Here is a 21,274-nt window from a genome sequence, read left to right on the forward strand (position 1 = left end):
TCTTCAAAAAAATATAGAAAAAAAATCTATATTGTAATAGTTTTACGGGTCACTTGGATAAAGTACCCCAAACGTATTTACGTTTGGGGTACTTGGGATATCTGCTTCTTTTTGGTAAGTTAATTGTAACATAATGAATAGATACTTGTCTGAGAAATAAAAAATTAAGGAAAACTTTAAAAGTACAAATAGATTATGATGTTATGAGTTTCCAGATCAGAGCCAGACCAGACCAGATAAGAGACCAGTGTCTATCACAAAATATAGATCAACTACAAAGTTACTAACTCAATCAATTGTTATTTGCTCAAATCAGCACAAATATAAAATTAAAAATAAGATGGTTTTCTTTTAACCAAGTATTTTTACCTTACTATATAAATATATAATTGAAAATCAATGTATTCTTGGAGAAGTTATATTTAAATGTAAAAAAAAGCTTATAAATTTTCAATTGCTGAGCTAAAGGTTTGAACCCGCAATCAATCAATTAAGTTTAAACAATGGAACAGCTGGATTAGTAGGTAACAACTAAAATATTAAAAATTATATAAGCCTTAAAAATAAAATAATATATGAACGAGTGTTATTATTTTTACATATCGTGGGATTTAAGATTCTACGGTTTATCCGCCACAAATCATGTGAAAATTTGAGCTTCAAAATGGAACAATTTGATAAAGATCTTAAGGTTTTCTCTTTCATTCAAAGAATGTATGTAAACATACAGCGTTAAATCTTGCAACTTCAAGGACGCGAGTGAAAGGGGGCAAATATTTTCCTCGGCACTCAACCAGAGTCCGTTGGAAAGTATATACAGTCATATTATTTAATCATACAATTAATTCTCAAAATGTACTCCTTATCTTACCAAAGAATAAAAAAAAAATGAAATATTTTTTCATTCTATATTCAATTGTTGGACTCACATACAAAACAGGTAATATCGAATTTCATCCAATTGTTAAGAACAAAAAAGCAAATAAAAATGGCTTATAGGTAAATCTATTCACACAAGCAAATAAATCTATATTACCATCTTCGCCTCTGTTGTTCTACCAATTTTTTACTTCTTAGTTTTATTGCGATTGACGAAAAAATAAATACAAAAATATTAGAATTCTTATGTATAATCAAATTTTGAAAGATCGGAATTGTGTTTTTTTATATTTTCTTCAGACAAATAAAAAACTTTTTGCAAAAACCTTTTTATTAAAAAAACCAAAACCTTAAAGATACATTCAGTGTATAAGCAATAGTTATCAGAAAAAAAGTAAATAAGCACCATAATAAGTTAGAATAACGATCGATTCAGTCCAAAAAGGCTATACACTTACCGTAAACATCCGCAATTTTGCTTATAGCCAATAAGTAAAAAACCGTAGCTACGACCTTTGTACCTGTGAAATATAAAATGGAATATAAATTCAATTGTAACACAAATCTTTAATAGATTGATGGTATAAATTTAAACTCACACAAGATATTTATTGCATCTTAATATTATATGATTTTAAAACTTAGGATTTCCATAGACAACTACCACTTCTATCAAATGTATATTTTCGTAACTATTCATTGTTAGGAATATGTCCTTACAGTGAATATAAATAGTATAAATAGTACCTATAAATGCAAAATTTTGCAATACTTCATCTTATTATATGACAATACTTAGCTTGCGTTAGAAGTTTGAATATTGTTTTATAGAACATGAAGTTAAGAGATCAAATAAGTATTAAGTAGTAACGATTCGGAATATTTTGCAAGTCCTGAAATAATAATTTAAGGTAACATCGGGTATTTTAAAGACGAACTTGGACGCACTTTGTTCAAAGGCTACATGAAGCTATTTCAACCCTAAGCCGTATTGCGTTCTTATTATGTATTAAAAAAAAGAGTATCGAGATCTTTTTTTCCTCAAACACTGCTCCGTGGATACATACCGATGTTTTTGTTTACTGTGCAGTTGCTGGTTCTGAAACTAAGCCTTGCAAATCTAATTACAATTACCAGAAAGCTTTAATGTTTCAAATGAAGATCAAAACAAACAAATGGTTCTTTTTACGTGTGTAAAAAAACTACTTATAATATAGTAATCTAAATGTATAGAGATCACAGATATTAGTTTTTCAATTAATTTAAAACGTTGATTAATGTGAACATTCAACGAGCATAAGGAATCAACTATAATGCAAATCACTGCACTATGCACTTCAATTAAAATAGTAGTTGTATATAAGCCACAAAATTAAAGCACAACTATTTTTTTGCAAAGCCAGGCGCTGCATCACCCATTTATACATTTTATTCGCATATTTATACCACTTACCGAAAACTAAGCAGACATAGGTACCTCTTAATTTAGGACGTTAGCATTAGTAATAGATAGATAATCTAAATTTTGAATCTTATGAAATGCGTACTTTGAATTATCAATACTTTTCAAGCTCGAAATACCAACATAAATCATGAGGAAAGAAATCAATATGTAATAACCGTACGAAGACTATACTTACATAAATTAATGCACACAAGAAAGATGCACTGATCTACTTTGGAAAATGTTATGAAGATGACAAAAAATAATAAACAGCGTGTGAAGACTGTTACGATCAGAGGCTGTTGCTTGATATACTTAGACATCTATTTTCTAAAAGTCTATTTACACCTGTGTTAAGAAGTGATTATATAAGTTACCCTAAATGCTGACATGTTTCAAATTTCAATGTATAATTTTTTATATTTCGATTTGTATACTTTATATTTTATTTGCATGATTTCAATCTGAAACCAAGGATCAAGGACTATTTTACAATCTTACCAACGCACTATACAGTGAGGAGTACCTGTAACAAAAAAAAATTATAAATAAACTAAATGTTATGTATGATATTCTTCTCGTCAGGCGCCCATGACATAGCCGAGTTAGAATTTCCACCTCAAACAGAATGTCCTTGCCAAGGACTCCGATAACGCGAGTTCCATGCAACGGGATGAACAGGTTGGACACACAGACGGATGGACGGGCTAGCACAGTTAGCTATTGCCTTTGTATCTGGGTCATCCTATATATATGTGAAGTTCAAGGCGCACCACTCATTGCAAGTCAAACTCTCGCACAAGCAAGACGCACTTTCACCGGTGACGATTAGCTACCTCGTGGAAGATATAGACAGTGTTTAGTGATTCAGTGATTGCTCTTTGGAACGAGATAAGGTAAGAGATTTTTGGAAGTTAATGATTTGCAGCAGTGAGTGATACCGTGTTTGAAGACCATGTGAAAGTTTCTGGGTGTCTGGTTACGGAGTGGACGCTCCTAGAATACACGAGATCATACTCGCACTTATCTAAGGTGGTTTCACAAGTGATTTTAGTGTCTTAAGTGAGTGTCTAGCAAGTCACTATTTTACTCAAATTCGTTCAATATTCTTGTGATTATAAATTATTTGACATTTTGTGAACACCTTCCATATTTGTGAAAGTACCGATAGCATAACAATTTTATTTTTAAGAGAAAGTATTCGTATTTTTGCATGCAGAACGAGGAACAAGATACGTAATTAATACGTTAGTGGTGTGGATATAAGTTGAAAACGATTTTTTTCATAACCGTCCCATTGTATGTTTTAAATTAATTAAGAAATATAAGAAAACCATATAACATAAGCAATATTTTGACTCTTGAAATTATTGTTCACATGTAATATTAATAACATTTCACCAAATGTAAAATGAAAAATTTAAAGTATCTCTCAATTAGTTATATTCCAAAAAAATAGAAAGTAAAACTTTACAATTTAATATATTATAAAATAAGTAGGAGTTAAAAAAAAACTTGTAAAAAAAATTAAATAAGTACGCAAAAACATAAAACGTAATAAGAAAAACTCTTCTTTTGACATTATGAAAGCTCTCTTAAAACACACACACACCATGGCATTCATTCGCAAATTACATAATGTGCGTATGCCACAGCTCAATTCACACGCCATCATTTACGAGATGAATAGGTGGAAATCTATTGAAAATGCACAAGAAACAATAGCTTGGAGGTCACGAGAATTTCACAATACTTAAGGGGATACGTGCTATTACTCTTTAAGCATACTTTAGAGATGTAAATGAAAACCTTCACTTTCTAAAATCTTAAAATACATTCTGAATTATTCAGCCCTGAATTAGACGTGCTCGATGAAAACAAAAGAGTATTCATCATGGCATAAATTTGTTGACAATATGAGTCCACAATGTTGTTACTGAAAAAAAATCATACAGAAACCACATAAGAATTGTGTGTTGATCGCGTTTTAGACCGGTAGCCGCGTTTTATCTTAACGGCTTGTTTCTTTAATTGCTCCAATTTGTAAATGGAGCGAATCAAATACTATAACGAACTCACCTCCGTCAATGTTTAATTTTTTATATGCAATTTAAAAAACATAGTTTTTATGCGCAATATGCTATATAAATAAACGCTTATTTTTATATAGAGATACTCAAGTATCTAATTAAAAGTCTTAAAACGTTTGCGGATAGTGTTGAAAGTGGCGATGAAAGCTGCTCCGATCGGAATGGTCAATACAGTTTGCGTGCCATTGACACTCATGTAGTTTCTCGTGTAGAATAACAGAAATTACGTATTACAATTACGTTAAAATTATGCAACAATTGCTTTTTCAAATATGAAAGTTTGCTTATATATAACATACAAAAACACAAGCAATATATTTTAACCCTTTGTTGTTAATGCTATATGATGATATTTAGTAAAAAACAAAAAGTTTTAAATTATAGTTCAAAACTTTCAAAAGAATTTTTTAGAAAGCAAACAATACGAATGTACTTCTACTAAACAAGTTCTCCGACTCGCAGGTCGTAAACCATTCCGATTCATTCCTTTCATATCCAAAAAACTTTAAAGTGAAAGTTGTGACGACGAGAGAGGAATCTAGTCATTCACCGGCCGTTGAGTTACAAAATCGTTTAAACACGTAAATAATTATGCATTATATTACAACCATGTCTTTTATTTTTCGATATCAAGATTTCTCTTGATGTTATTTAAGTAATAAATGTCATATCTGATTACAAGAACAATCGCCCAATTAACAGGGAAGTAAAGGGAAATATACAAATATAAATTATTAATAGAGCATAAAATATGCTATTCATGCGTTAACATTTGTTTGTAGAAGGAAACGTATTTATTAATTATTGAGTTCCCAACAAGAACACGCAAGTTTTATAGACATAAGCGGTATTAACTCCCAAGAACGTTAACGTCAAATGGATACAAGTTATTTCGAGGTTTAACTAGAGATTAGAACATATGAAGTGCACTTCTGCCGGTGTACCGTTTGGTCCACTTAAAGAACACCGTAACGGAATATAAAATGCACGTGCAATTAATCGAGTTTATGGAACATTGATTTCAGACTTTCCGAGACATCTATAATCAAGTTTAAACAAAAAAAAAATTAGAACTAACGATGAATTAATTCACCGTATAAATAATAATAAGTTAATTCTTTTTTTTAATAATTACGCTTTTAACAATTATTACATATGCGGAATACTTCGACGATTACACTAGTTATTTATTTTTCTTTTCAACTGTACAGTTACTAATACAATATGTCCACGGCTGAATAATCAGCTCGTGCTCACATCCGCGTGTGAAACACGCAGTGGCAGTCTTATGCGCGGTTTTAGAAAGCGGATTGCAAGCCGAACCGGTCAGCGAATGGGCGAAAATGGAATCAAAAACGTTGAAAATAAAAACCTTAATATAACATTTTCATTTTCTTTATAGATCTGTACTAGATCAGAATAAGTGTGTTCGAGAAAACTATCTTTAAAGTTAATAGACAACTTTTATTTTTCCACGGTGAATTTCCGATGAAAGTAGGGAGCCAGTTGGTCGCGCCGTGATAGCAGGTCTCAAGCCCTCACTCCGAAATTAGAAAAACGTTAACCTTGCATAGCACACGCAACCAGCTAGCGTTGCTTTCACCTATCGCCATGTTCGCTGCTCCGTCCGCACCTTACATTGCCATCAGTTGACAGATTTTATATACATACAAGTAGACATAATTTTATGCTAATGCTAATATTTTATATCAAATTAAATTTATGTTAAAAAAAAATAAAGGTTTTCTATTTATTAAATATTGTTTTTTAAATGCGCCAATAAAGCCGAATTTAAGGAAAATTATTTATAATTAAAATAAGGAAAATCGACGGAATAAGGTAAAGAGATGCACGATTGATGTCAACATCCGTCTCAATTGAAAGTGAGGCTTTCCCGCGGAACGCACCAAAGTTCATTAGCCTGCGCTACACAGGGTCACTAGGTCGCGATGTCAACGCCATTAAATGATACGTTATAAAATTAAAAAATGTAGTGGTTTTTTTTTTAATTTTTAAACAAATTCATATTTTAGTCAAATACGAAAATATATTATAAGTGAAGAATTGAGCAAAATAACGATAATTAATTACCGCATTTAACTTATATTGATTAATGATTTGCTAAAAGTTGTTTCAAACAAAATTTTCTTATATTCTTACTTCGCTCACACACTCACACACTTCTGTGTGAGTGACAAGTTCACTAGTGTTTAATAATTACATGGATTTTCCAAGTAATTTCCTCATTTCTCTTTATAAATCAAACAGAGAAATTTCCCTTACAAGAAACAGTCTAATCAAGCAAAAGAAATATTATTATATTTCAAAAAATACCACGTAACTAAGTAACCAATAGCTAAATAACTATTTGCAAAACCATACATAATACATAAGCGACTTGTATTGATGCAGTAAAATTTCTCTACGAGAATCTCGTGGACGCAGTGCCTGCTATCGAGACGCGATAGATTTGTTTTATAAGTTATAATATGATGTATCTATGAACTATGCTAATACATGAAATAGTTTAAACAAATGAACACGAGCCTTTAAAGAAAGGAACGAACAGGAACTTCGAATACTATTTTTTTTCGATACAGAAATATATATCGTACACTATATCCAATCATTTAACTATATTTAATGTGATTATTATTACTAAGTACATGTGAAATGACTATTCACTTAAATGTGTATTGTAACATATAGTTATCTAAACAAATATTCATAACATACAAATTATAACTGTAAAAGTACATACTATATATAATATACATAAACAGTGTTAATTATAAATAACAAAAATAGTAGATTGTGTTGACATAGTCGTGAGCGTATTAACTTCAATTTATACAAGTAACACCTTATTAAGACAGGTGCGAGAGGTGACAACCAAACTACAGTTAGCAAAGACCGGGTCACCTGTATAGAGATTGTCGGTCAAACCGCTAACACACTTCCATACCGGATAAGTGATCAAACAGCGTATCTTACCGCGCATCGCATCTCTAATATAAATATAACGCCATGATACACCGTTTCTTGTAGAAAGTTGTCTAACGTTTTGAAAATATGTTGATAATAAAAAAGTTAAAAACGTGTAGCCAAATGGCGCCAGCACAATAATTACTTTAATGAACATCCTCTAATTAGTCGACATCCTCGTAAAAATATTCCGAGCCGACGTCTGGGGCTACTTTCTATAAGCGACTCCAAACACAGGCAATCAATCCGAGCGAATCATTATTCACTCATAAGAATACTTTCTAATCTGATGTCCACTGAGAGTGCAGAAATAAAATATCATTTCATGAATATGTATTAATCGCCGAGTGTATATTAAAATGTGTTCCTTAAACTAAATTTTTATTGTTACAGCAAAATGCAGCAGAAGATTACAGGATGGGTGTTTTTAGCCCTTATAAGTTCATCAGCAATTCTTCACACGCTGGCATACCCGCAGCATGCACCTCTCATATCACAGGTTTTAATTTTAAATTATTATTTTACTCGTATTATCAAAATAGTTATTTTAGAAGACATAAAATGTAATAATGTTTCTTTTATTTTTAGTCCACAAGTAATGTGCGAACACAAAATCCACAATACTACAGTAATTCTTTACCGATACCAAACCGAGAGCAAATAGCTCAAGAGCGTAAATTTGCTGAAAAATCTAACGCGCTGAAGAAGGTGGCACTCGACGACCTAGACGACATTCAGACCAATTCATTATCCGAAAATGGATTTTCATGGACGAATATATTAAGTAAGAAAACAGACCAACGTATTTTAATCCGTATATAAATGACATACAGTTAAAAAGTTTTGGACCGATATCCGTCTGTTTTGTTATGATAAATGTTTATATTCTTTCTTAGGTTCGTTAATGCAAATGATTTTCAACCCTGGAAGTACGGGCCCCAATAAGAGCGACAGTTTGGACACTGAATCTGTATCGCCTTCTCCATGGGCCAATTACTTATCTTTGGGTTTTAAAATTTTAACCGCTATTCTGACCGGCGGAAACAGCGAAAGTATCGACAAAGGTGACAACAATTCTCCTATGCAGGTACAAACCACCACTATTAATTTTTAACGCATGATAAGAAAATATAATTGAAACATCGTATATATAGCAATTTATTGTACAAAATATATTTTTTATAAATTAGCCACATTATATATCATACTTATCCACTAACAACGATTATGTAGATATTTGCATTTTATTTTATTTTATTGCATATTTTTTTGTAATGTCAGACACTAGTGTAAAGCACTTAAGATTTATTCCTCACCTGTACGGATTAGGTTTTCCAATTTAGATTTTAGTCACCAACAATAACTCCATCCTTCACGTTATATATATATATAGGACTACCTCACAGAATAATTAAAAGATCCAGGAAAATCAATTATAGTAAATTAATCTCTGAGGTACTCCTATAGTATAGTTGTAAATAGTAAATTATGGTTATGGAGACGGTTTCGCTTCTCGCTTGCTTCAGAGTGTATTGGCTGTGGTTCTGTCGACGATGCTCGGTGCAAAAGATCCCGATCAAGTCGCCTCCATGGCAAAGCAGGCTGGAGAGGTACGCGAGCTATCCTTCCTACCCTTTTCAAAACTCCATTCATAATATTTATTAAAAGTATTCAATTAGTCTTTAAATCTATCATAACAACCCCTTCTATTTATAATTTATGTATATTTTTTTCCAGTTTATCAACGTCGTCATGAATCTCCTGGATGCTCTCAAGACATCTTTCTCTCACCGATCATTAGCTGCTAGATCAATTGGCCGTAAAGACTCAGTTAGTGACGCCGCCATTGCCGGCATTGCCATGTTGAAGACCTACGTAAGAGCCTTCGGAACGAATGATGATAAATGTCTCCAAAAATATGTATGCGATGCTAATAGCGAGTGTTCCGCTGACATTGGACCGAAGAGTGTCTTCTGCCAACTTGGAACGTAAGTTATCTACTTAATAACTGTTATGTAAATGTATGTATGTATAAAAAAAATAAAATGACAACATGTGTTATTTTTTTTTTAGTTACGCCGCAAGTTTTGTCCTTGAAAGACAGTCTGGTGGAACATTTGAACAGTTTTACGAGGCGGGAAGACGCGGACGTTCCGGAATCGATTGTCGCCAACTTTACCTTGAATGTAACGAAGTTTAATATGTTAAGTCACTAATAAATGTATTTTTACATGATAAAGCGCCAAAACAAATTACAATTGGCCAAAAAAACACGAGAATCGTTTATGTAAAAAGCAGGTAGTAAAAATAGGATTTGCTTTTAGGAAAGGCTGTCTTATGGAAAAATATTAATTAAGACTTGCTTATTTTGTAGAATATGTAAAATTTCTGATTTTGCTTTGCATAAAAATTGGCAAGTGGTGTAATACATCCCATCGCACAGTTTAAACGCGTAAAGTAAGGTTTTATTTAATTAAATTATTTTATTTATTTAACTTATTTTAGAAGATAATGCTTAAACCCTTTTAACGAACCGCAAATGTGTAGTGTTCTCATATATCCAAAATTTAAACAGTTCTGACGTACAGATAGATTTGAGCTTTGTGAATAAATTGGCACCGAATTCGTTTTTTAATTCCGCCAATTACATGTAATTAATGACTGATGTATTGAGTGATATAAATTAATTAATATCACCGGATAGTTGATATTTGTGTATATTGTTGTGTTCGTGCGTGACTGAGGACGTCCTTGTGTGATTGTGATTGTAAAATAAAACTTTTTAAATAAAATATAAATCTTTTATTCTTATCACCCTCTACTTGATAATTCGCGGTAAATCATCAAGTGATGATGCCGTTATGCATAAGTACAAAAGATTAGTCGCAGCAAAAGAACTAGAGCGTAATGAAAATGTGTTCGAAAGACGCTCTCTGCCATACGCCTTGACATTCGCAGTTCTGTGTGACATCTGATATGACGATGGAAAATTACCTCTCCCAATTGGGAATGGCTCAAAAGCAATTTATAGACAGGTAAGTAGTGCCCACTTTAATACAATAGCTTTATAACGAATTGTCAAATTGGAAATAATAAAATAAAAAATATGTTTGACAATATTTTAAGCCTATTCACACCAAATGGCATAAAGAGATATAATTGATTAAAAGTAACATTTTTTTACAGATTATCTGTATCGATGTAACATATTTTTGGAGATTTCCAAAATACAATATACTATGTATTTCGTTCAGAAGTAATATAAAAATAAACTTAAATTTGTATTGGTGTGGAATATTTCACAAATATAGTATTTTTTTTTTGTTATAATTTGTTAGTACCACGTGAATAGTGTCATTTCAAAAACAGATACGCCTACAAATTTACTTTTAAGATTGTCTACTTGACAATTAGCCCAATCAATTAGCTGGGTAGTTAATTATTTGTTTAATGTGACGCTTAAAAACACCGAGAATAATTATTTTAAACGTATACATAATTATGTTGAAGTGATACTTTTGAAAACTGTCAAATCGTATAGTTATAATTATTACATTTTAAATTTACTATGATATAACAAAATATGGTTTGCGATATAGTTATATATTCAAAGGCAAATAGTAAAAAAAGTATGTAGTTTATATATTAATAAACTTAAATCAATAAAAACAAATATATTGCTACATTAAATTATTTATTATCTGAATCCATAAAAGTGTGTCGCATTTAATTAATCCTCTTTTAATTATATTTATAGTACGACACAACTTAGATATAACACCAGCAAATTCAATAAAACCGATTATCGTAGAATACATTAGGTCATATGATATTACAAGTTATTAAGTTTGTGTAAAGATCATATTCACATAAGAAATAAATATTGATAATTTGGGAGAGCGTACTTGATTCGGATGTGATCGGATTTACGAATTTTGCTGATGTTACATCTAAGTTGTGTCGTACTACACTTTTTAATGTCGTGTTAAAAAAAGGCAAATGTACGGTAATTAAATTTTGTTAGATATGCAGAGTATTCCGGCCCAGGGCAGGATCAATCTTTGTATTATCCATATGAACCAGCACCATCACAAGTGCACGTAAATCCACCCTTTAAACAGTAAGTATGTTATTAAATAACAGTTAAACACTGATACATCGACATGTTATTTATTCAAGTAGGTTCATAAAATCAATTTTGAATCGCCATGTTAAATTATTGGATTAACTATAAAGCTACTACCAGTTCTAGAAAGTAGATTCTAGCGAGAAGAACCGACAAGAAACTCCGTAGATACTTTTTTCCACAATTATAAACACAGATTATATCAGTATGATTTTTTTTTCATGTCTTAATATCAATAATTATTAATCGACGTTTATATATGTTTAATATAATCTTGTATTGAGTAATGTCTCATTCATCAATTTTTTTTTTCGCGCAACCTCATTATAAAATTATATAAATTTCTAAGTTAAGAACGCGCGTATCCAAATAAAGTACCTGGTAATCTTTGTACCTGTTGATGCCAGAAATATGCAATTATTATATAAAAAAAGATTGATTTTTTAAATTTTGAAATAAATAATCTTATTAAATTTTCTAGCCAATTCATAAGCGGAGGTCATAAAAACAATGCAGCTATGTCAGCTCTGACACTTCTGGCATTTCTATTTTTCCTGCATATTCTGCAACAATGTTTGAAGGACCATATGACCGCTATGAGTACTTCGCAAGTAATGATAATGACCGGTGGAAGAGAAGGCGACGAACACATCGCCAAAATATCCCACAGTAAAATCGATAAAACCGGCGAACTTGAAACGGAACAAGAAAACAAGGACACATTCAATCACGGTGCAGCCGAAGCATCAAATGATAATAAAGAAAAACACTTAATGAAAATCCCCACTACCGAACACGGATCGTGGAAACAACATGACACGCGTGAAAAGTATCAAGAAAATCGTAAAGTTTTCAACAGATTTGGTAATCAACACTCAACGTCTTCAGGCTATATCAGCGCCGCGGAAAATGAAACGCCCGATTTTCGAATCCATTAATAATTTCGCTAAAATATATTGTATTCATTGGTTGGCTAAAATTATAATAAAATATAAATAAAAATCATAAGGTCCTTTATTAAGAAATACCAATTACAATATTTCAAAACATTCAGGCATTTTCTAATTTAATGAGTGAACATTAACAAGGAAACTTACGACTCTAGAAAAAAATATTCACATATTTTGTTAACTCGTGCGCATCCCTTATGAAATGCTATTAAATCATTTATATCACAAAATAACTTTTTTAAACTTATACTTCATTGATTGTCCATACAGAGAAAGAAAAAATTGTCAGAATTTATATGAATTCATTGACAATATTACTTGCAATGGTATTTGATTTTCATTTATTCACTTACGCAATTTCCAAGTCGTAAAATCTTTTCTTCCTACTATGGAAGTTAAATTTAAGGTTGACAGCATGTAAGGTAATGGGGGAAAGAGAGAGAGAGTTCAATAACATTTAAGATTGTGATTTGTAATATATTTTAATACCTGGATAAAATGAAAAAAACACCAACTATAATTGTTTTTACTCAAAATATTCGAGTATATTTACAAAGGATACATTGTAGCAGTACAATACTTTATCGGTTCATACATCCATTACTTAATTTTTGAGGTTATAATTTATAAATTCTTATGTGAATTCAAGTCTGAAATGATAAGTCGAGACCTTCAACAAACATTTTATAATAAATATTCGAATTGTTTTCACCGAATCCCCATTTCCCTCAATTATCAAGACCTGGCGTTTTTTGAAATTGGTGCCAAAAAAAGTAAAATTTACCATATTAAAGTATTATACTATTAACGTTGTTTGCTAAACGTTTATGCCGTCGTCTCATTTCGACTTAACTTTAACACCGTTTAAACTTAATAAGTATTCAATGCGAAAGTCATTTACTTAAACCACCTTTTAACTATACTTTTAAATCTGGAAGTCAAATATATCTCATATTTTCTATGCTAGGATAGCTTTCATTCATTCAAAACTATCCGAACAACTGAGAAACAGAAGATATTTAATTCTGTATTGCTTTTCCTAAATTAGCTGCTATTTTTAAGAGATAATATTACGTCCAGAATTATTTATCTATCTGCAAAAGCTTTCGCACGTAACACGAGTTACTTATTGAAACCCCTCTTTTCTAATATCGTTTAACTCGTTCTATATATTTTGTCTGCGTTAGCGCACTGGAGCCCATGGTCGGGTCCGTCATTCGATTCCAGTCGGTCTGCCCTACTACAAATCCGATGGCTCTCATCTTCTCTTGCTGCCTTCTCTCTTCTATGTCAGCCCACCGTACCTGTTTTAATTACAACATGATGAAACCCCACTATAAACGTAATTCCAAACTTACCGTCGGAGAACAAATAATTGAAAAAAACCTTATCTTTTATAGATGAAACCGAAAACAATGTGATCATCTTTAATGAGAAAGTAGAGATTTTTTTATACTCACAAACGAATAATATAATACTGTTTGTGAAAATAGTATTCAAACGATATTTTAGTCACCCTGCGACTAACAATACAATAAATACTGTAGTAAAAGTAATTTGGCGTATAGCAAATTGTGCAAACCCACAAAATGTTTCGTAACCGAATGGTACACCACATTTCCAAAGGGAAAATGGCTGCTTTTTTGTTTCGAAAAAATAAATTAACCGCGTAACGGTTTACATTAAAAATCCGAAACGAATTTTACCACGTAAAGTGTCTGAAGTGACGTAAAAGTAGAGTATACTTACAGTTTTCTTTCCAGGTTTAGCTGTATTAGGCTTCCATTCGTCTAGCTGTAGGTAGTCTTCCATTGAGAGCTGGGATGATCGAAGCGGCTTACTGGTGCCGTCGAGGCGAGCTGAAACAACACATTTATTTCATCAATACAAAATAATATCGATTTCACTGCAGCCCGATAATTTGAGACAATAACTAAATTGATAGAGTAAACCAAAGTATAAGAACATACGATATAAAAATGAAAATAGGCTAATATAACCCATAACCTACCTAGTTGCGCGGCGTCGTCCACTTTCTCCCACTTCGAAGTAAAGCTACTTTCGACCTGTGACGGACAGCACTTATGTCTTTAGTTACAAAGCTGAAATAAAATTCATTAACCCTAACCTGATAAAAATAAAATAAACGGGAAAAAAAAAAACGATAAGTAGAGGATAATTGAAACAATTAGATACATAAACATTATCGAAACGATTCTGTACTTGTCCTTTGAACATGAATGTTGTCATATGTTGGATAAAATATATGTTATCGAAGTGTAGGTCCGCTGCCGTGAAGGAAGGCTGCATCTCATTAGCGGAATCTCACCTCAGTGTCTTGTGCGTCTTCCATTGTAACGTCGTCGGCGTCTTCCATTTGCACATCGGTTATGGAAGCGCTCTGGAGCAAAGTGGTCGCGTCTAAGTGTATGTGGTGCGCGGGAGTCGGGAAGAACTTTGCAACGATCGTTTCTATTTCCTCTAGCGACCTGCCATGGATGTTCCGTTTGAAGCATGTTTGCGGGTCAATATCCATTGTACAAATGTAGACCTGAGAAAATAACAGTAAATAGCCTGTAATATTTAGTTTATTTATTTACTTAGGACAACCAACAGTAGATACAATAACACATTGAATACATACATTATAAGAACTTGAATCAAGGAAAATGTTCTACTAATTACAGGTAGTCTCGGCATGCACTTATAACATTACAATACACATTTTATAAAATATTTTAAGTGAAAACGAATACATATAACAATTCGACTAAACTATTAAATAATCAAGAAATATTATTAATTAATAATTAGAAAATAAATATTAAAGCATTAACCAACTAAACAAAAATTAACATAAATATTTATATTTCTTTAGATTAAAACATTTCATTGAATTAATTTATTTTAGGAGTAACATTAACACTACATTACACTACATTACAGTACACTAATTACAACTGGGCTGTACAAATAAATTCATTTATTTTTTTAATGAACAGAGAGCGCGTGTCATAGCAGATGTCTAAATCCTTAATTTGTTTACAAATACTAATATATAATAACACATAAATAGCATGTATAATTAACTAGTATGATTAACAATAAATATTGTACCTGGAAACCATTTTGCCGTGAAAAATTCCATATATCGGCGTAGCTCTTTAATTGTTCGTTTACGGAGTCATATATTAAAAATGTAAAGTAACCATCTGTTAAGCTTCTCTTGAAAGCTCTTTTCAATGAGTTGAGATAAACTTCTTCGGATTTTTCATCATACTCATATTTGAGGGATGGTTTTTTCACCTTATAGAAAATAAGATATATTAGTATTTAGTAGCCTACATGTGGTTTGCTAATTCTCACTGAAGTACATGAAATGCAATGAATTTAACAACTTACAATTTTTCCGGTGGTTGGATCTTTTTCCTCTATTTCACCTTCCTGCATAAAATAGTCATCTATCGACATGATCCTAACTGTACCTCCATGTTCTGCTTCTTTGTCTCTTATAAGTTTCGCTAAATATGATTTTCCACTACCCGGTGGACCTAAATTCAATGGATTTTATTAGAAATTTTTTAAATAATCTACATTATACCATTCCGGATATTTATAATTAAACTATTTTCTTACCTCTAAGTATAATAACAATCTTATCCGGTCTCATGTCACGGCCAGGTGGTTCTAATATATCATCAATCATTACTATGTGCTGCGGTTTACCAGATTGGGTAGCTGCAGACATTTCTTTCAACTCTCTAAGTTTTTTTGATCCTGAACTATCAATTGAATCCTTGCTATGTTCTCTTTTTCGGCTGTCCCTTTCCCGACTTCGGCTACGATTTCGAGAGTCGTCTTTTCTAAAGTCCCTGTATCTACCAGAATCTCTTTCTCTGCCTAGATCCCTATCTCGCCCAAAATCTCTTTCTTTACCTATATTCCTATCTCGTTCTCTTTCTCGACCTAAATCCCTATCTCTACCTAAATCTCTATCTCTACCGAAATCTCTATCTCTACCCAAATCTCTTTCTCTAAGTGGATCTTTCTCCCTCAGCGAGTCTCTTTCTCTACCTAAATCTCTTTCCCTTCCGAAATCTCTATCTCGTCCGAAATCCCTATCTCTTCCATAATCTCTTTCCCTGCCAGGATCTCTTGATCGTTCATATTCTGGTATTCTGTCTCTCCGTTCATAGTCTTCACGTAAAAAGCGATCACGATCATCACGTCTACGTTCTTCGTAGGGATTATCCGACCTTCTATTGAAGATATCGTGATCGTCTCTAATTGGTAGTTTAGACCGCTCCCTGTGGTCATCCCTTAGAGGTCTTCTATCATTATGCTTTACAGAATTATTCCAATCGTCATCTGGCCTGCGGGGTTTTCTTGAAAATAAATCATCAATTTCCTTTTCAAAATCTTTTTTACTGCTACTCTCACCATCTTTTGATTTGTGATTGTAATCAAACATATGGACAGGTTCAATAAATCCTCGAGCTAAAAAGAAAAATATCATATATGATTTAAAATGTAAACATTTTCTTTTTAATTTTGGCCTACCCTACCTAAGAGCAGTCCCTCACTGGGAGCATTTGACTGTAATGGAACAATCTAAGATCGAATTGTGAGTATAACACCAAATTGTAACATTACAAGCTCACACTGGTATACTCAGATTTTCTCATTCAGTTTAAAACTACTAAAATCTCAACTGTTAATCACACAGGCGAATGTCCCTGTTGAGGGAACTCCATAATGATAGTAAACTATTTGCCTTCTTTACAAAATGAAGCTTTAATGTGCATATGAAAGCAGATATTTATGTCTATATGTCTGTTAAAAACAAAATACAGTATGAACATTCTATACTAATGCAAGTTCAGTGAGAATTATCCTAAACTATAAAATAATTATGAGAAATGACTAATCTAATAATGGTTTTATGTAATTGTAAAATATATACTAATAAATGTGGGCACATATCTATTCTTGCTGTCATAAATTTTGTTTTTATCAAAAAAAAAATTGCTTATTGGAATTCAAGTCAGAAATTAATTTTATATACTATGGGAAACTTCAAATACCTAATGGTACAGTAATTTCCAAACCAAAGGCAAATTAATTTCAATCTGATGAACCCCAACAAACATTTTATCATATATTGATCTATAATTATGATTTTTGATTTGAAACTAAAATTTATGATTAGGCATTAAAATTTTTAAAATATTTTTATAGGTTTTTGTACAATATTGTTACCAAGTAATGATTAAATTGATTTTACATGGACTGGCATGATCACTGATAGCAATTTTGTATTATATTGTAGCAGTATTTAATATATTTTTTTTAATTCCAAGAAAGGAACCATAACATTTATCAAATGTTTAGATTATATTATTTTGATTCTCTTTATTAATATGGTGTTATAAATAGGATGAATAAACACACACAACTTGCTAGTTTGATTTGAAAGAATATGCAATGGATCAAAATTTATATTTATAGCTTTAGTCATTTTAAATTGAAAAATCATATAAGGATATCCTATTTAACAGATTTTAAATGCAATCTTAGCAATCAGTATCATTATTTTTAATTACCTTTCAATCTTAGACATTTGTGCTCATAGTCAACTATGATAGATGGAGTAAACAGTGGTTCATCTATCCATTTAGGTTTAGCTGGTTGTATCAAAGGTTTATTAATGTTGTCATGTATATCCCTTCTTTCAAATCCACCATGAGAATAATCATTTGAATTTTGCTGAGATGGCAAATTAGACAATAATGGTCTAGGTGGAGCGATATTAGGTCTCAATGGTGGTGGAACGCTCCTTGGGGCCATATTTTTATTATGTCCATCATAGTATTGTTCTTTTGGTGCATCATTCTGTCTAAAATCATCTCTGGCATAATTTTCCTCAAATCTCTGAAATGGAGGTTCAGAATAATTGGAATTGGCCTGTTCTGGGTTATTGGAATAGGCATTAAGGTTTTGTTGCTTATATGGCATATCTGGCCTCGGACCATAATCATTATTGTGATAGTTGCTGTTATAGTTACTTTTTTCATCTTGTCTATAAAGTCCAGGTGCATTTTGTGTGACATTACTGTTTCCAGAACTTATTTGATTTGTTACCATAGACAGGATATTCATAATTTTCTCATCTCCAAGAATGTTATTAATACCCTTTGAAATTGTTGAATAATCAGGCTGTCTCGGATTTTGCTTTTGCTGCATGTGTTTGTTTTCAGAATTCTCTTCTGTTATATCAATTACATCCTGCTGTTTACTTGTAGTTCTATCAAATTCTGGTACTAAGTCCAGTCCTGGTATTCCCTTGGATTGATTTGTTGGTAAAAAGTTTTGACTGCCAGATTGAGAAGATTTATATTCTTCATTCATAGGTTGATAGGATTCATACCTATCTTGTGGATCTACATTTTTGTTATTATTCCTATTGTAACCCTGTTGATTATTATTAAACTGCTGATATTGGGGTATATTCTGAATTGTGTGATTATGTGCAGGAATATTATTTTGATTTTGTTTATTTGGATGCACATTTTGGGCATAATTTGTTACATTTGTATTCTGCAATGGAGGAGGAATAGCAGTTGATATATTACCTGGGCTTGTAGTATTTGTCACTTGGGATGCACCACCCATAAGGCGAGCCCTTTTCAACTTCATTTGTTGGCGACGCTCTAACAGCTGCACACGGCAAGCTTCAAACTTTTGTTCATATTCTTTATATGCTTGTTTATCAGGGTGATTAACATTCTCTTTTCGCCATTTTTCAATTTCCTCTTCCCATTTCTTAAATTGAATATCAAACAATTTCTCCTCCTCTGCAAGCTTTTTGAGAGCTTCTGAGTTGACTGACTGAGACTGTAGTGTATCAGGTTTGACATTTGCTGCATAGGACCAATTTAGATTGTTACCTGTTGTGGTGATAGTATTGTTGTAGCCAGCTTGCGCACTGTTGTGGGATTGTACTGGAGGTGGAACGGTAGTATCCTGTTTCTGAATATTTCCATATAATGGTTGATCATTCTCATGTGGCGGTGGAGGTGGCTTGTCCGGCGGTGGCGGTGCTGGTGGAGGGGCAGAGGGTGGTGGGACAGGTGGGGCACCAGCCATAGCTTGGAATGCTTGCATTTGCTGGGCATACTGTAATAATAATTCTCATTTTGAAATATTATATTTCTCATATTACATATAAAATATATCATATATATCTCATATGAAATCATTATTTTGTAATTTTAATATGAAATAGTGAAATGTGTGATTTAAATTAATTTTACGTAAATAGCTTTGTACCTTATCTCCATACTGACTTTGCCATTGAGCATACTGTTGTTGCCATTGAGCCCACTGATGCCAATTTTGTTGTTGCATTAGAGCCCATTGTTCAGCCGTATATGTTCCCATATTCATATCTGGCGTCATACCAATGTTAGGATTCCATTGACCTGTAGTCGGCATTGACCACGCCATGATTTAGATCAATAATATATACGTAATTATATATAATCATTAAATATATCTATAAGTTCAAACATTCAGAAGTGTTATTAAAACTATTAATGAGCAGTTGTCAATAATGTTACAAATATAGATTTTTTAACAACACTCGGCCGCCATTTTGATAAACGTGAACGCTGCGCATAGATTAACGATTATCGACAATGCGGCTTGTGACGTAGTGATGTACAAAAATGAAAGGTATCGATAATAGCAGATTAGATTAACTTTGCCAATTGATAAATTTAAATACCATAGTAAAAATGGCATTAATAAAAAAGGACTATTCCTAAAATAAAATAGTAACAGATACATTAGTAGATAGCCTTCCTTGACTATAAAGCCGATTATAATTATTTTAATTAACTGAATAGTACATATTAAAATTTGCCTCGTAAATTTATGATTAAAAAGTACTCGGAGGAGAGTGTAATGCTAATAAATGTGGGGACGTTTTCATTATGATAAGTAACTGAAAAAACTACTAAACTACCATTCTTAAATTGGTACCAGAAAATGCAGTTTTCCTGACAAGGTTTTGGCATATCATATTATTATATGAACGTTACGCATCGCAGTTCCAACCACCATATATTTAGATTGTCGACATGAAAAGTATGAATTTCGTATTCAATTCTTAGTTAAAAAGGCTTTTAGTTGTGCCGATAGGGTACAATAAATATACTACGATTTGATGACAGCAGTAAGTCGCAATATAGTCAAGTAAATAAAAATAATATCATACAACTTTATTTTTTTTTCTTTTTTGATTGTTTTAATAACAAGAGGACTATTGTATATTCTTTATTTACTGTTTATACAAGGCTATCAAAACTCTTATTAGTATCTTTTGGTTTATAAAATATTGTACTATGTTTTTTTCAATTACAGTACAAAAAAAAGTTACTTACTTATTCCGTATATTTATCCTACATAAAATTGCAATATTAAGCATAGTTTTAGTTTCTTGGACGACAACAATTATTAAAGCTTCTGTAGTCAAAGTTGAATATGTCAAATATTCATATAATCCGCATATACCTATGCGCCTATTTACTTATATACAAGTAATATGATATATTATATGAGTAAGAAAAATATCTTCTGTTTTCTCACAAATATACGATCAATTTTTATATAAGAAATTCGTATGTAAAATCTTAAAATTAATTTAAATGTTGCTTTACTTCGAAGATACTGTATTGATTGGAACAAAAAATTTTTAACTATAATCATGCATACATTGTAATGTATGAAAATAAGGAAT

General features: G+C 31.8%; 3 protein-coding genes across 5 annotated transcripts; 2 read left to right on the forward strand and 1 right to left on the reverse strand.

The window, feature by feature from the left end:
• Positions 1-3,064: 3,064 nt before the first annotated feature.
• On the forward strand, positions 3,065-10,190 carry LOC124535860. Of its 2 annotated transcripts, XM_047112251.1 has the most exons (7): positions 3,065-3,219; positions 7,792-7,897; positions 7,987-8,182; positions 8,295-8,485; positions 8,925-9,008; positions 9,136-9,386; positions 9,472-10,190. In XM_047112251.1, the coding sequence occupies exons 2-7, from the start codon at positions 7,796-7,798 to the stop codon at positions 9,596-9,598; spliced, it is 951 nt and encodes a 316-aa protein (XP_046968207.1). In that variant the 5' UTR covers positions 3,065-3,219; positions 7,792-7,795; the 3' UTR covers positions 9,599-10,190. The 2 variants fall into 2 exon arrangements, with proteins under 2 accessions (XP_046968207.1, XP_046968208.1); XM_047112252.1 differs by lacking the exon at positions 8,925-9,008.
• Positions 10,191-10,329: 139 nt separating this feature from the next.
• Positions 10,330-12,462, forward strand: LOC124535898. The gene is made up of 4 exons (XM_047112300.1): positions 10,330-10,433; positions 11,423-11,518; positions 11,879-11,885; positions 11,971-12,462. Exons 1-4 carry the CDS (start codon positions 10,375-10,377, stop codon positions 12,460-12,462), a joined length of 654 nt encoding a protein of 217 aa, XP_046968256.1. The 5' UTR covers positions 10,330-10,374.
• A 58-nt stretch (positions 12,463-12,520) lies between these two features.
• Positions 12,521-20,163, reverse strand: LOC124535859 (YLP motif-containing protein 1-like). 2 transcript variants are annotated; one of them, XM_047112249.1, is made up of 9 exons: positions 19,804-20,163; positions 18,078-19,650; positions 16,111-16,971; positions 15,877-16,025; positions 15,592-15,780; positions 14,804-15,025; positions 14,486-14,540; positions 14,224-14,333; positions 12,521-13,778 (listed from the first exon to the last, which is right to left on the reverse strand). In XM_047112249.1, the coding sequence occupies exons 1-9, from the start codon at positions 19,978-19,980 to the stop codon at positions 13,620-13,622; spliced, it is 3,495 nt and encodes a 1,164-aa protein (XP_046968205.1). In that variant the 5' UTR covers positions 19,981-20,163; the 3' UTR covers positions 12,521-13,619. The 2 variants fall into 2 exon arrangements, with proteins under 2 accessions (XP_046968205.1, XP_046968206.1); XM_047112250.1 differs by lacking the exon at positions 14,486-14,540.
• Between the last annotated feature and the right edge of the window lie 1,111 nt (positions 20,164-21,274).

The sequence above is a fragment of the Vanessa cardui genome, chromosome 15 (genome assembly GCF_905220365.1).
Source record: "Vanessa cardui chromosome 15, ilVanCard2.1, whole genome shotgun sequence".
Classification (NCBI taxonomy): Eukaryota; Metazoa; Arthropoda; class Insecta; order Lepidoptera; family Nymphalidae; genus Vanessa; species Vanessa cardui.